This window comes from Electrophorus electricus, chromosome 13 (genome assembly GCF_041902795.1).
Source record: "Electrophorus electricus isolate QZ-2024a chromosome 13, ASM4190279v1, whole genome shotgun sequence".
Lineage (NCBI taxonomy): Eukaryota > Metazoa > Chordata > Actinopteri > Gymnotiformes > Gymnotidae > Electrophorus > Electrophorus electricus.
In genome coordinates, this window is record NC_137509.1 from 12,727,149 (window position 1) to 12,742,500 (window position 15,352).

The following is a 15,352-nucleotide window of genomic DNA, read 5'->3' on the forward strand; positions in this document are numbered from 1 at the left end:
AATCAAATTCACGCATAATTAAGAGATTAGGCATCTTTGAATCAGGACAAAGCATGTTTTATTGCAGGGCAAGTGAAGGCTGTACAAATTTACACCCACTCCACACGATGGCAGATGACCCACCATCTGGAAAGAACAGGCTTATTGAACCCGAGAGTTAAACACTATTCCCAGAGGTCCTTGTGCAATATGGTTTTAACCTCTATCCTGGACTTCTGCTGGATGCAGAACTGATCCTTGTTCAATGCTTTCAATGTCCTGACTATATCAGGATTTAATCATTTTAACAGGACAGTATCAGTTTTGCAACCTGTGAGTACAACCAGATACACTGTAAAACAAGAAGGAACTGCTTGGAGTTAAAACATTAGCTACAGTAAACGAAGCAATTCTATGCCAGCAGTGTAAAGGATAATGCTTTAAAATAAAAGTCTGTTATATAAATAGGTTGCTTGGTACTCCAGTCGTTAGTAAATTATATCCATTACAATATATTGCAGTGAACACAATGCAAGCGGTTTTATGAGGTTGGAATGTTTAGAAAGGGTAGAAAACAACCCTTCTTTCAGCCTTTAGTCATAGCACTACAAGTTATTTTCTCAGCTCCATCTCAGATTGGTCAGGATATGAAAGATTCGAGTGTTGGGTCAGGAGTCAGCACTTCCTAAACAGAGTTCTCAATGGACGTCCATAATTTATATTCTGTCCCAACACTGGGATTTATTCTGCAGTAAATCTCATTACAATGTTATATTCCAAATGTGTAAACAACATGAAACCATCCACCTACAGCTTGACCTCTGGCCTTTCAAGAGTACACTCAGTACACACGCGCTGTTTTTGTTTGCCCAATAAAAATGTAATTCTACGGTCTTGCAAAGACCAAGATATCAGGTTGAGCTTTGTCTTTCATACCATCAATTGAGTACTACGCAACACAGACAAACCAACCGGCCACAACCTAAACACATTTGCAACAGATTCTCCTGGCAGAGCTACTGAGGGGGAAAATAGACTGACATGATCTGTACGTATCTCCTGGGTGTAAGGTAAATCTAGATTTATAGAGGTTGTTGGAAACAGTGGTTATCAAGTTGAAAACCCCCTTAATACATATGGAATTGTTTCATATTTGCCTCAAACAAATTTGTTATTTTACGAGGACAAAACCATGGGACAATGCTATATTTACATCAGCTGTCAAAAAAACTAAGCGATAAGTGATAAAATCTGATAACTTAAGGCAGACTGATTTCACTCTATCATATTAATTTATTAGTAGTAAAACCTACCTTGGCTAAGTAACAAGGCACAAGCACTACTGAAATTCTTTCAAATCATCTTTCTACAGAGGACTAGCAATGCAGTCAGTCTTGAGAAGTCATTAATTCAGAGTGACAGCAAAATTAACTTAAGACTCGAGCTTCCAATGAAAATTAATATGCATTTGTATGCACAAATACCATAAAAGGTTTAAAACACCATTAAGAACACCGAGAGGAACAGGGAGCATGCTGTACATTCTAGAGTGGACATTTTAATTTCCAATGGAAAAAAGGTTAATGTACATAGGGATTGTGAACATTTTTTCTAAATAATCATGACTTTATTAAAGACAAGTATGTCTGTATGAGTGAATAATGTTTTTTTCCATTTCAGTAGTAAAACTTCCAACTTTCAATGAAACTTATTTTCCCCACAATATATTTAAATTTAAGGTCCAAAGGTGTAAGAAAAACATGTAATTTCCAGTAAAACTTACTTTACTGTCTGTTACAGAACCTGAACTTACCACCAGCTACCTTGTCTGAGACATTAGATTTTCTCTAGCTTACTGGAATAATTTGATTGTCTGTTGCCACAGTATCCCAAGGTATGATGCCAGTTTACACACATGCATACACTTGGGTATGTATGAAAACATGCATACACAATCGCTCGCTCTCGCGCTCTCTCTCTCTCTCACACACACACACACACACACACACACACACACACACACACACACACACACACACAAAAACCACACACAAACATGGCCTTGCACTGTGACACTCAAGACCCACATCGATAATATAGGCTTGGCATTTAAGACTGACTCCATAGAAATCTAGGACAAGATCCCTCACTTTGAAAAAGGCAAATATCAGTTCAAATATCCCATCATAGAAAAATATGTACAACCAACAATGGAGAAAGATAAAGCAATTCATTTTTTTTTGAAAGTGCACATTGTATAAGACCCTTGAAATGGACATCTCAAGAGAACACGGCTCCATTTCTTCTGGACTCTTTCCACAGGTAGGCTTGAAGGGAAGATGGAACGCAAGGCAGTGTTGAGGGGGCCGAGAGAGTTCCCACCTCTTCAGTTCTTTACTTCCCTTCTACAGGGTCCATGCACATACCTGATGATGTTTCCATGATTTGAAGACATTCAATAACTCGCGCTAATAAAACAACTACCTGCTACATATCTGGCGTTGCTAAAACGCTGCCAAAAAAAAAAAAAAAAAAAAAAAAAGCAGGCATGGAACAAAACCAAAGTATGTTTTGGAGGATGATGACAGGTTACCATCTTTGGGTGACAGTTGTGAACAAGGGGACTTAGCCCCCCCCCGCACCCAGCGCCTGAGCCGGGGTCTGCTGAGGAGACGCGTGGCGCCCCCGTGCAGCTGCTGGTGCTGGGCGGGTCAGATGAATGGAGCTCCGAAGCATTTGAGGCACCACTGCACGCTGTTGGAGGGGGGGCCGTCAATGGGCGAGAGTGCTCTGAGCTGCTCGGGGCCGAGCTCGTCGAAGGCTACACGGTACTCCCGATCGAAAGCTTCTGTGAGTAGAAAGAGAAAGGCGGTGCGTGAGAGCCAGAAGGGCCTACGGCTTCACTGTGCTGAGTGCAAAGGGAACCACACGGGAGAATGAGCAGGTTCATGTCAACGTTTCCTCACCAATATCAATGTTCTCCCTCCCCAAGGCCACTAGTGAAAGGAACAAGATCTCCCTGTATATACTCCTACAGGGACGGAGAAAAAGAAGAGATACAAATAAGGCCTTTAGGTTAATTTATAGACAATTTACATGCATAAGAGCCTATTACAAGCCATGTGCAAGTCTATATATAATATATACACACTCCCCAGTTCTGACATAGGTCCGAAATTGCTGATCGAAGACTTTGATACACAACAGCCTCTGTGTTCACAGAATGGGTTAAAAGAACAATCAAACAAATCCAGTTCTGGGGGGGGGGGGTGCTGTGATGATGAAAGAGGTCTGAATAGAGCGGCCAGACTGGTTCGAACCGACAGAAAGACTGTGGTAACTCAAATAATCAGCATGACAGCACGTACAGCACATTGCATCTTGAGATGGATGGGCTATAACGGCAGAAGACCACACATCGACTTCCAGCCCTGTCAAGAACAGAAACCTAAGGCTGCAGTGGTCACAGGCTCAGGCATCTGGACAGTCAAAGGCAGGGGAAACCTTGCCAGGTCTGATGAATCGTGATTCCTACCAGCTGAATATCAGTTTAGTATTAGCACAGGAGTGGCAACTCAGCGGCCTCTCCCGTCACTGGATCTAGAGCACCTCTGGGGTGCTGTAGAAAGGGAGAGTCACAGCATGAAAGTGAATCTGCAGCAATAACATCTGGCAATCATGCCGACTTGGACCAAAACCTCGCAAGCATCACAAGAACGTTTCCAGAACCTTAGAAAGTACATTTCATGAAAACCTCGGGCTGCTCTGACAGCAAACGGAGGCTCAGACTCAGTAGTAGTATGGCGCGCACACGTACACACACACACACACACACACCCACAAGTAGCTGATGTGACAAGTCTAATATTCTGACCTTTGTCGTTTGACCTGTGGGTGTTTCTTGATGTCCCTAAGGAGCAGATTGATGGGGCCGTAGACGTCGTTGGTCTGGATGCTTCTGACGATGCTGTTGAGTAGTCCCCGCACCTCCTGGTGGTCAGTGGGGGCCAATGAGCCCTTCTTACGCACTGCGGGTTGGGGTGGAAAACATTCATTCAGGAGAGTACCGGGTATCGCCATCTGCTGTGATTTAACCTGAGGACTCCTGCTTCTCTAGCTAGGGTACACCGATTGGCTTAAGTGCCACTGCTCTCTGTGCAGCGCTGCCATCAGCCACACGGTAACTCACAGAAGGTCCTCCAGAGCTGGTAGAGGGGCTCGGCGGGGTCCTGGTGCAGGTTGACGTTGTCCCACAGCAGCTGAACATACACCTGCTTGCTGTCCTGGGGCAGGGACGTCTGCGCCAGCTACAGCGGCACATGCGGGGGGGGGGGGGGGGGGGGGGCATGTCAGGACAACATCCTCCAACTCGTTGTGGCATCATTGTTTTAGCAACCAGGTGACAGCGCATAGTTATCACAACGCTTTAGTGACGCGGCTAGAAAAATATATAATGGGATAAGGATATATGATGTGCAAAAAAACCCCAAAAACAAAAAAGGACGCGCAGACAGAGAAGAGTGGGTGGAGGTGTGCGAGAGCGGAACCGTGCATGACCTGCACGCCGTTGTTGCAGTGTTCAGAGGTAAGTATGAGTCCTGGCAGACTGCTGGGCAGGTCCAGTCGCTGGAAATACCACACCAGGTTCCAGAAGATGATGGGGTGCTGGCTGAGGAATTTGTGGGTGTAGATCACCTGGAGAACACAGCGCAGGAATGAGACAATTAAGACCAATTTAAATGATTGTTCTCGTACGCTACTCAAAATCAGGGGGAAAGGACCCTAAATAATGTTTCAAAAACCATGAGCAGTTTTAAAGCCATTTTGGTTGAAAAAGGAGCACCTGATCGCCCTCGTTCTCCAGTAAGGACTCCAGTTCTTTGCGCAACACCAGCGGGCTGAGGTAAGGCACCGAGACGGGCGGCGGGTCGGGGCGCTTCTGGCCCAGCGTGTCCTGCGGCACGGGGAGGAAAAAAGGTCAGTTCGCCCCAAACGATGTGTGGAAATAGTGGAGCACCGCTCTTGGGAATCTGCAAACATCACATGACATCACATCCTGTCCAAAAATATGATGTACTTCGAGCAGTCCCATCATTTATTATGGTCAATCTGTGTTTTTCAGTATTTGGAAAAGGCTTAAACGTCACTAGTTGGGTGCGGACGGGCGGAGGGTGGGGGTGGGGGGGGATTAGCACTCACCACCACCTCCTGCAGGCTGTTTGGCAGGCTGGAGGTGGACACGCCGTGACTGGGCCACTGCGCTGAGTCCAGGCTGTGCAGGTGCCCTCCTACACTGTTGCTACGGGTCAGAGATGTACCGCGTTTCTCACCCTGCACCGCCAGCAGGCTCAGGGGGTCTGAAAGCGCCATCTCCGGCCCTGACCTGGGGAGGCATAGGTGGCTCGGTAGCATGGGCATTCCCGGTGCAGTGGACAACCTCCGAAGAGACAACTGTTACCAAGAACAAGCCTGGACATCCTGCCCTTTTCCCTCCCCCTTATGCAAATTAACGGCATATCGGTGTGACCCAGAGTTCAGCTTAAATTTAACGCTGTCTTTGGTTTTCGGGTAATGACTGCCAGTGCTATGACATGCATAACCCAGGCATTGTATTTGGGTCAGATCACGTAAAAGAACTTACACATAACACGTATATTATGGCGCACGGCTCCGTATGTTATTACATAAATATATGTTATTATGCTCCGTATGTTATTACATTAATATGAAAGTGGCATACGATTTCTGTGTCCCGGCCTGGGAGGTCAGCGGGTCGTCGGGCTCTTCCTTGCTTGTGGGGCATTCTGCGAAGCTGATGAGGTCTGGGGGCTCGCTGGGACCGCCCGCCGTCACCTCTGAGGAGCCGTGGGAGGCCGTGGGCCGTGGGCTAGCCCTGTGGATGCTGTCTCCTGAAGTGCTAGTCTTCAGGTAGAACCTGTTCCCATAGACATGCAGGATGGGAGTAGGTGAAACAGCGCAGCGGTGAATGAAGGGACATTCTGTTTTCATTTCTGAAATTCCCCTGAACTTGGCACATACATAATAGGAGAAAGGCACTCGGGAGGGTGAAACAACCACTAAAGCCCAAGTCTGCACTGGCAAGCCGCTGTGTTTTCCAACTTGTCATTTGGCTTCACTCTCTCACCTGGCCTCTGTGTCAGACGTTTGGGAGCTTACCCAGGGGTGGTGCGGAGGTCGTGGAACTCCACGTGCAGCAAGGGTAGGAAGGAGGCCTGGCAGAACGGACAGGTGGTGTTCAGGTTGGAGTCGTATGCCGTCCAGCCCGCCATGATCTCCTCATCATACACCAGAGCATCACAGAAGCGACACTGAGAACAGCTGGACATCAACACCTAAGGGGCAAACACCCACACACGCAGGCAGGCAGCCACACACACACACACACACACACACACACACACGCTATATGACAAATGATATCTTGGACTGACACCACAGATGATGTCTAAGGGAGAAATGCATACAAAAATACTTCACCAGGAAAAGCTTCCTGCTGATGCTTTGGACTAACTGCCTTATCACACCAATCAATAATTAAAGGTGCAGTAACCGATTTCACACTACTTCATCACTTCCTCCTGAGGAGTCCAGCCCACACTTCGAACCCACAATGCTCTTAAAATAAACACTTTCATGAGCTTTAGATACACTTCAGACATCTGGTGTGTTACACTGAACACCCCTGGAGCTCAGCTGGTAGAGTGGGTAGAGCAAAGTGCTAGTAAGACCAAGGTGCACTGGGGATGAGTGCCAAATGCTGTGACGGTGAGTTCCAGGTCTAGTCGGCAGAGGGCGCTGTTCTCACCTCTAAAGCGCAGTTCTGGTAGATGCTGGAGGAGCTGGCGTGGTGAGACGAGCTCTGCACAGACCTCTCCGAGTCGGCTCCCTTCATGGACCTGCCAGGGGTCATGGCTACACCAAAGAGACAGCAGGCTGTTACACACAGCAGAAACACACGCGCCATGCAGTACACCGCAGCAATGAAGGAGGAAGCGCTCAGAGATGAGATGGCTTTAAAACAACCTGTGTGTGTGTGTGTGTGTGTGTGTGTGTGTGTGTGTGTGTGTGTGTGTGTGTGTGTGCGCGAAAGAGAGAGTGTGAGACTCACACGCGCTGGGCTGCAGCCGGCCAGTGTCGCTGCTCCCGCTGCTGCCCAGACTGGTGGTGCTCCGCGCGAGGCCGTTGGAGCCCAGGCTGGGCATGAGGCCCCTGGGTAAGGCGTTCTCCGGCCCGCCATTCCCATCGAGGAGCTGCTCCTCCAGCCGGGCGGGGAAGGCCTCCCTGGGCTGGGTCTGCTCCTCCTGGAACCGGCCAAGCGCCAGCGTTAAGGAGAGGCCTCACTCCAAGAAACATTCGCTGCTATTAAAAAATGTATGAGGTGGTCCATAAATAAATTTTACGATTATGTTCCCGAGAGGTTCAACCCCCCCCCCCCACCTTTCCTTCAACACAAGGACTCGGTAAGATCAATGTAATGACATTCAAGTGGCCTTTCTCTGGTAGACCAAGGCTGGAATGTATTGATTTCATGGGTCCTCGAGTGTAATGACTCTCTTCCGTTTCCCTCATTAATTTGCTCACCTCGTCGTCTGAGTAGTAGGCGGACGACACAGCCCCCCACACCTTGCTGGCCACGGTAGCTGCTTGCTTCATACCCATCTTTAGCATGTCCACTTTAGGCCCCGACAGCAGGGTGTCCATTTTGATGCCCGAGATGGAGTTGATGACGGACCCCAGCGAACCACTCTGGGAGGACTTCACCAGCGCGGTCAGCGAGGTCGACCTTTGGCCCGCCGAGCCAGGGGCTTTCGAGGACTTGCTGGCGAAGGTCTTGGAGCGCGTGACGGCGGGGCAGCGTTTGGGGTTCTCCAGCGGGTCGGGCATTTTCACAGGGCCCGCGGGCAGACTGGACCTCCGCTCCAGGGCCTGGTTGGCGGCCGGCGAGTCCGTACGGGCATGCTTGCCCGACTCCGGCTCCGGCTCCGGCTCCGGCTCCGGCTCGCGTGGAGCCCCCTGGTGCAGCTCCATGCTGGAGGCCTTGGTGCCCAGTGGGCCCTGCAGGTTCATGTACATCTCGATCTCGTCTGCCAGGTTGCGGGAGACCACCGTCGGGACCAGGCGGGCCGACTCCTGGCTCTGAATGGAGGCCAGCTCCTCGCTCTCTGAGGCCAGCTGGGAGAGCGGATCGGCGCCGATTTCTACGTCCTCCCTCTCCACCACCTTGGAGGAGGAGGACGAGGAGCTGCTGGCGCTTCTTCCCGTTCCCTCGCTGCCCTGAGGCGTCTCCGTCACCGTGCCCTTCTCCTCCGTTTTCTTCCCCACTCCGATCCCACCTTTCTCTGCCTCTGCCTCTTTAATCCCGGCCTCGAGGGGCCACGTCACGCTGGGCCCCGCCTCCAGCTCTTTGAAGGCTGGTCCTGGGGCCGCGGTGGGGGGCGGAGTCTTGGTGCCGGAGAAGGCGGCGGCCAGGATCTTGGCGTCGGCGCCCATGTTGTCGGCACTGAGCTCTAGGCTGCTGTTCTTCAGTAGCATGCCCGCGCGGCTCTCTGTGCTGAAGCTGCAGCTGCGCTCGGCGAACGCCTTGGACCGCTGCTGCTGTTGCTGCTGCTGCTGCTGCTGCTGCTGGCCGGCAGGCGGGGCCGAGGGGGCGGAGCCGCCGTCGGGCTCCGGAAGGGCCACGCCCTCGCTCCGGCTGCGAGGCTTGAACAGCTTGCTGCCGCCTGCCGGGCTGCTGCCTGAAAGGGTCCCGGGGAGACGCGCGTTATTTCGCTGTATGTCACGCTCGAGCCTTTTCAAACTGCCGTGTGACACTATCCGTCTGAACAAGACGCGTTCGCCTACAACCCGGTTACCGATTAACCTGGCTGACGGACTGGAGGGACCCACCTGAATCTCCTCTCCCTGGGGGAGCATCGAGGCTGGCGCCGAGCAGTTTGACGATGCTAGCTGGAGGAGGGCTGGGCTCAGCGGGGCTGGGGGGCTCCGACATAGCCACCGCGCTATCCACCGAGCCTGCCGTGTCGTCCCCTGCAGAGGAGTAGCCACCGGGACGGTCGCGTGAGCCACGCAGTCTCGGGTAGTTAAAGGAACGTTCTTCTATACGTAAACTCGGGTTAGTGGGTGCCTCACCGTTCAGGCTCTTATCCGCTTTTCTCTTGGCATCGTCATCACCGGGGGAGACGGTAAAGGCTGCGGCCTTCGGCGCGTCTGCGGAGTCCTGGTGGAGCTCGTCCTTCGAGCCGTAACCCTGGTCGGACTGGGCACCTTTAAAAAGCAGACACAAAAGGCCGGCGGCGGACCCTGAGCAAAGGCCGAACGCGCGGCCAGGAGTTATGGTGGGGGTGCGACCGGGGCGGACCTGTGCTGCTCTGACTCCCGTGAGCGACGCCTACGATGAGGTGCCGGGAGAAGAGAGTATGCTCGTCCCCGTTGGTTTCGCCAGAGCTGTCGGCACTGCAGTGGCTCAGCCGGTCGCCCTCTCCGTCAGCTATTGCGTCCAGCGACACTACTGTGCAAGCAAAACACACCTCCTTACCTCAGGAATAAGAGGAACTTCAAAAAAAAAAGAAAAGAAAAATGGCTCAAAATATTTATTTTATAAGGTCAAAAGAAACCACACTGTAATGTTTCCAATTACACTACTTTAATAAGTCGCATGTTAAAAGGACAAGAATAAAGAGTAACTGTACGATACAGCGCTCGATGTCTGGCCAACACTGTTGCAAACGCAAATGCCAACTTTGCTGAGTGAAATGAACTGCAACGAAGGGAGTCTGAGCACCTCCCTGACCAGTTCATGGCGCGGCCCCTCACCTGCTGTAATGGGGGGAGGTCTTTTAGAGTGGGCCGACCCCCGCAGGGCCCGTTTGAACTGGGCCACCCCTCGCACCACATTCCGGACTTTGGTCCACATGACCTGGCCACTGCGATTCTGGCTAGGCCAAGTGCTCTCCAGGACAGCCTGCGGCAACGCACACACAAACACAGAGGTCAGTGTAACCATAACAACCTGCCTTTCCCAATGGCAACACAGGAAGATTTTTAACATTCCCCTTTAGCAACAGAGAAATGTCCAGACAACTGTACACTCCGCAGGACGGTGATCTGCCGGAGCGTGTAGCCGATTGTCGAAGCCGACACCCTCACACACTGATGAGGAAGCTTTTCCATGCTTGACGTGGCGTGGCATAAATGCCGACATTTAATTAACTTTGCTTTGAAATTATGTTTTAATTCTAGTAATTAGTAATATTCTATATCATGATTTCAGCCAGTCGTTCACTGGTTTATCCTGCACCGAATGAGCCTGTATTGCCAGGCGCTGCAGTACTAGGGAGTACAAGCTTTGACTGACAGTCTGTGTATGAAATGGCAAAATTCATCTGTCCTCCAGGGATTTTAGTGTCTCTGGAGTTTTAGGGACACTTAGGAGTGCTGCTCATTTACACACAGTGTACTCACACTACAAGTCACCCTGAATCCAATCCAAGATGAGCTGTACCGAGACTAAACCAAAAAGTAGCACATCGTATTACAGGCTCTGTACAAATTACATAACCTGAAAATGTTTCTTATTGGCCTGGTTAATAATTTAGTTCTGGTCACAGTATGGAGTATTTTCATGCAGGACTGTGACGGACGCAGCATGCTACCTTGTTGTAGTATCCGTAAGTGATGGCGTTGGCCTCGACTCCAGCTTTCTTCATCTCCATTAGGACGAGCACGGCCATGACGGGCATCCCCCAGAGACCGCACAGCTGCATCACCACGCGGTAACACACCTGCCATGCACGCAGATGTGCGCACGCACGCACACACACACACACACACACACACACACGCGCATACACACACACGCGCATACACACACACGCGCACGCACACACGCGCACGCACACACACGCGCACGCACACACACGCGCACGCACACACACACATGCATACACACACACATGCATACACACACACATGCATACACACACACATGCATACACACACACACGTGCATGCACGCGCGCACGTGCACACACACAAATGCAAGCGAACACACACACACACACACACACACACACACACACATTTTACTGACTCTTTCACAGATATGTATATCTGTGAAAAACCTCTAATCCTCTCCATATTACACTAACAAATAAAAATGACATTAAAAGAACTTGACAGAAAACTGAACGGTGGCTTCATACACACTCTCATATATACCCCTTAGGCCTAAAAAACACAAAAACAGGCAGACGGACACGTGGGAGGACGTGACCGCCCGGCCGCCCGCTTGGGCACCTGCGCCCCGCGCCCACCTCGTCGAGCACCTCCACCTCAGAGCTTCTCATCTTGATGAGGACGTCGAGTGCCTGCTGCATGGCACCGGGCTTGGACGGGGCCAGTCGCAGTGCCGCCGGCAGGCAGATGAACCACAGGCTGTAGCAGTGGCCGAACAGGCACTTGGCCCACAGCGGCGGGTTCGAGTAGCAGCGCTTCGCCAGCTTGTACGCCAGCTTGACTTCCTGCGGGGAGAGAGGCAGGAGCGCGCCTGCCGTCAGACGAGGAAAAACGCGCAGGGTGTGCGGGGTCACGCTCGGAACAACCTCGAACTCTGGTTACGTTCCAGAAGGTTCTCTTCACCTGTCTGAGAAATTAGCCTGATTTGTTTGAAAAATGACCAGCGAAGCATGCCATTTGCTGGAGAAGGTCCACCCCCATAAGGTTACAGCCACATCTACATAAGAACTCAAATTTATTTTTACATAAAGAACTCAAAATTGCACAAATGATAATCCAGGTACAGATTGTACACTGCAGTAGTCATATTTGTGGCATCTTAGCATTTCGATGGCTCATTTAGCAGGTCATTGCATCAGCAATATTTTCCACATATGGACTTCGATTAAAATGTAATTCGCCGCTCAAAAAAGCCCTGAGAAACGTCTGCTTTGAAAACTGCAACCTCATAGTACAGGCACTAGTATCTTTGTGTACTTTGAACATATTTCCGAGTTAACAGCAGGATTTAATCTCACAGTTGACTCTTGGCACTACTTGCAATTGCTGCAAAAGGCCCCATATGGAGAAGGGTGTAAAACGTAAAAGATTAAACCTAGGGGATTGGAAAAAGAAAAAAGAAAAAAAAATCCTGTATGGAGATATGCAAATCCCCCGAGTGAGAATATTAACTCTCTCTGATCTGAGATGTGTCACAAGTAGAATTTCCCCTTGAAAGTTTATAAATTCCCCTTTCTCCATTTATGGCATTAAAGAGGAACATTCCCTGAAATATTTTCAAAAAATGAATTTCGGCCACCGAAGCCCCTGCTACAGCCTGCTGAGCACACAGTAAACACAGCATAAAAACAAACGGCTCTCTTCGGCGGTGCTGTCCTCACAGGACGAATGGCGAGCGAGAGTGTGGGCAGCTTAAGGACAGGAAGAGCCGGAGGAGAACAGGAGAGAGGGACTGGCAGAGTCGGACAGGTAGTGAGCGGGGGTGTTCCGCTGCGGCATAAGAACGCCACCTGTCCAGGAGAGGGGAACGGCTTCCTCCCTGGCAAATGGTGTCTGCTGTGGCGTCTGCTAAGCGCTTGACTGTTACCCATCCGTGAACATGTTTAACCGGTTTGGATGATGGGGAAAGCCTGGCGGGTATCCAGCTCCACTAAGGAATACGCAGGCACTACCTTTCCATCAACAAAGTGCCGGTGCTCGTGCTGGTCCCAGTGAACCTTTTGAGAAGGTTTGCCAAGCGTCCGCTGGTTTCGGAGCCCAGCGAGTCTGTATCTGGATCTGAGAGTTGCCTGACCTGAATGAGGAGTTGGAGTTCTTTTGTTGAGGGCCAGAATCAACTTCTTCTGCTTTTCAGGACCACCGATGATTCTGCGCTGCTGTTTTTGCTGCGGTTCTTGTGGTTTTTCGTTATAAACGGCAGAAAAGCAGGTAAATAACTTTTGCATGATGGCACCAGGGCCCTTATGCTGTTTGTGTCACAGGGTTGCATCTGAGATCTTGGCAGCGCCAACACAATGCCAGTGGAAAAGTGCTAAGGGTTCGCCAGGAACTCTGCAGGGGTGTACAGACAGCACCGCTCCTCTAATGAGAACACGGGGTTCACCAGGAACTCTCCAAGTGTGGTATATGGAGCACATGACTGAACATGAATGATTATGTATTATACTTAACTGCTTTGCAGTAAACTAAACTGACTTGAGGATAGAGCGTCTACCATTCCTCATTACAAGGGACGCTGACGTTCAGAGTTATGGGATGACACTAGAGAATTAATAGCCAGGGAGTTACGGATTACCGATTTATGGAACAAAGGACTCTGCGATCTGGAAAGCAATTGCATAACCTTCCGAGCTGCTGCACAGACGAGAACGAATGTGCCCGTCTGAGTGAAAAATACCGTTTCCGTCATTTTGAGGTGTGAGGCAGGCCAGGGCACGGCACAGCAGAATGTGCGATGTGCTTGCGTCGGAGTGGCACCTGTTTTGTCCTCTTGGCCAGGAGCGCGGGGCTGCCGGACGCGCTGGCACCTGCCGCTCTGGTGCTGAGCGCCGACTTTGGCTCCCGCGGCCGGTCGAACAGGTCCAGGCGCAGGCCAGGGAAGCTCCCGTAGCTGTGGGAAGGAGGAGCAGTTCGGGAGATGACGACAACGCAACAAAACGCAAAAACTGGGAATATTGCTTACCGCTTATTGTTGTTTTAAGGTAATTAGTCCGAATGAGAAGGTCGGGGAGGGAGAGAGAGAGGGAGAGGGAGAGAGCGCCTGAAGGCAGCCGTAGCCTTAGCCACCTGGCACAGGCTCAAGGTTTGCAAGCTAGTGAACAATGGGCACCGAGTGCCAGTGGAGACATGAAAATAGATGACGTGGGCCTTCTGCTAATGGATAAAAAGCCTTTAGATGCCATTAGACTGCAGTGAGAAAGAAACAGTAGCCGCCTAGAGTAGGTAGGTATTAAAAAGTCTAGTGAAACTGCGGGATGGCATCCGCATAACACAAACGCCAATTGACGCAACCAACACAGGTTTTCACTCCCGTGTGCATTTTATTTGCCCTGAAATGAGCCGTTTAGCGCAAGCACAGCACTATGGCAACGAGCTGGGTCGATCCTGGTGTCCAGTTTACTTCGGCTTCTTTTCTGCAAGTTTCTGTAAGGTTTTAGCGAGGGTGAGGGACACCCACCTGTACTTGGGAGGAGGGTCCGGGCCATCAGAGGGGGGTTCCGGGGGCATGATGAACACGGTGTGCTCGCTCTTCTGAGAGTCGTCCAGCTCCAGCAGACGCGCGTCCTCTGAGCCCTCTCCTTCCACCTGCGGACCGAAGTCACCATCATGATCTCAAGACGCACATCCACTACAAGGATGCCGCAACTCTGGGTGTGTGCCACTTGAGTTCCTAACTCAACTGTTCACCATCATGTTTATACATATGTAATGCTCTTTAAAAAGAAGAGAGAGAGAGAGAGAGAGAGAGAGAGCGCGCGAGAGAGAGATATGGAAGAAGTCCTGACAGTTGAAGTTGAGGAAGCCCTGCCTACAGCCAAACGGGAAGCGTTGTTTTCATACCATAATGCTTTTTACATGGTGGCTTATGGGAGCATTGGTCAGTGGGAGCCATGTCTCGGCGCATTCGGATGACCGATGTGCCAGCACACCCGACAGCAGATGGCAGAGTCAATTATTAACTCGGTTAAACCGACAATACTGCATATGAGTGGTGTCTGCCCTCCGGGCTTAACTTTCCTGAGCTGCCGATCTGGAGGCTGCTACATTAGTGGGCGTCCTGATATTAAACTTCATATGCCCGGCAACGGACCGCCTGGGGTCAGCGCCGTGTGGGCAATTCCTACTCCCGTCACCACCTGGCACGTGTCTAACTTTGTGCGGCCAATCTCACTCGGACACGTTTCCCCCCCTCCGCCTGCAGCGACTTTTAGCGCAACACCCTGGGCGGCTGATGATAATGACAGAGCAGTGCTACGCCAAAAAAAAAAAAAAAAAAAAGTGTTCCACGGAAAATAAGGCTCACCTTTGTGCCTCTGTCTGTTCCTTTATCGGACGGGAAAAGCTGTGAACGAGGCAAGAGAGGAACAAACTCAATCATAGGAAACACTGCTTCCTCTGTTCCTCCCAGCAGGCCCGGAGTTATGTATTACAGCTTAGGAACAGAACAGAGGTTCTTTTACTAGAGGCGTAGAAGCATTTCAAAACAATACGGAGAGTAGATGTGTGGATTCTTTGCAAAAAGGTGAAAGTTCTGGCGGCATCGGCATGGCAGTGGGGAGGCGTGGGTGGGTGCTGGCACCTTTTCGATGCAGTAGTCAAAAAAGGCCAAGCCAGTGTC

At 50.7% G+C, this 15,352-nt stretch overlaps 1 protein-coding gene across 8 annotated transcripts in view; it reads right to left on the reverse strand.

Annotated features, from left to right (window-relative positions):
- Positions 1-40: 40 nt before the first annotated feature.
- dennd4c (DENN/MADD domain containing 4C) overlaps positions 41-15,352 on the reverse strand; it is a 40,134-nt gene continuing 24,822 nt past the window's right edge. For 3 of the 8 annotated variants that reach the window (XM_081694939.1, XM_081694945.1, XM_027009906.3), the window contains 22 exons: positions 15,314-15,352; positions 15,038-15,076; positions 14,192-14,319; positions 13,492-13,624; positions 11,313-11,519; positions 10,653-10,781; positions 9,814-9,961; positions 9,359-9,508; positions 9,130-9,264; positions 8,887-9,027; positions 7,582-8,735; positions 7,109-7,301; positions 6,806-6,912; positions 6,157-6,332; positions 5,720-5,914; positions 5,179-5,362; positions 4,823-4,933; positions 4,537-4,674; positions 4,169-4,286; positions 3,854-4,007; positions 2,946-3,010; positions 41-2,827 (listed from right to left, as the gene is read on the reverse strand). The exon at positions 15,314-15,352 is cut by the window's right edge and continues 107 nt beyond it. In XM_081694939.1, the coding sequence (XP_081551065.1) occupies positions 2,691-2,827; positions 2,946-3,010; positions 3,854-4,007; positions 4,169-4,286; positions 4,537-4,674; positions 4,823-4,933; positions 5,179-5,362; positions 5,720-5,914; positions 6,157-6,332; positions 6,806-6,912; positions 7,109-7,301; positions 7,582-8,735; positions 8,887-9,027; positions 9,130-9,264; positions 9,359-9,508; positions 9,814-9,961; positions 10,653-10,781; positions 11,313-11,519; positions 13,492-13,624; positions 14,192-14,319; positions 15,038-15,076; positions 15,314-15,352 (3,981 nt within the window). In that variant the 3' untranslated portion in view covers positions 41-2,690. Of the gene's footprint in view, positions 2,828-2,945; positions 3,011-3,853; positions 4,008-4,168; positions 4,287-4,535; positions 4,675-4,822; positions 4,934-5,178; positions 5,363-5,719; positions 5,915-6,156; positions 6,333-6,805; positions 6,913-7,108; positions 7,360-7,581; positions 8,736-8,886; positions 9,028-9,129; positions 9,265-9,358; positions 9,509-9,813; positions 9,962-10,652; positions 10,782-11,312; positions 11,520-13,491; positions 13,625-14,191; positions 14,320-15,037; positions 15,077-15,313 lie in introns of those variants that run through there. The other 5 variants (XM_081694940.1, XM_081694942.1, XM_081694943.1 and 2 more) reach the window with 5 other exon arrangements.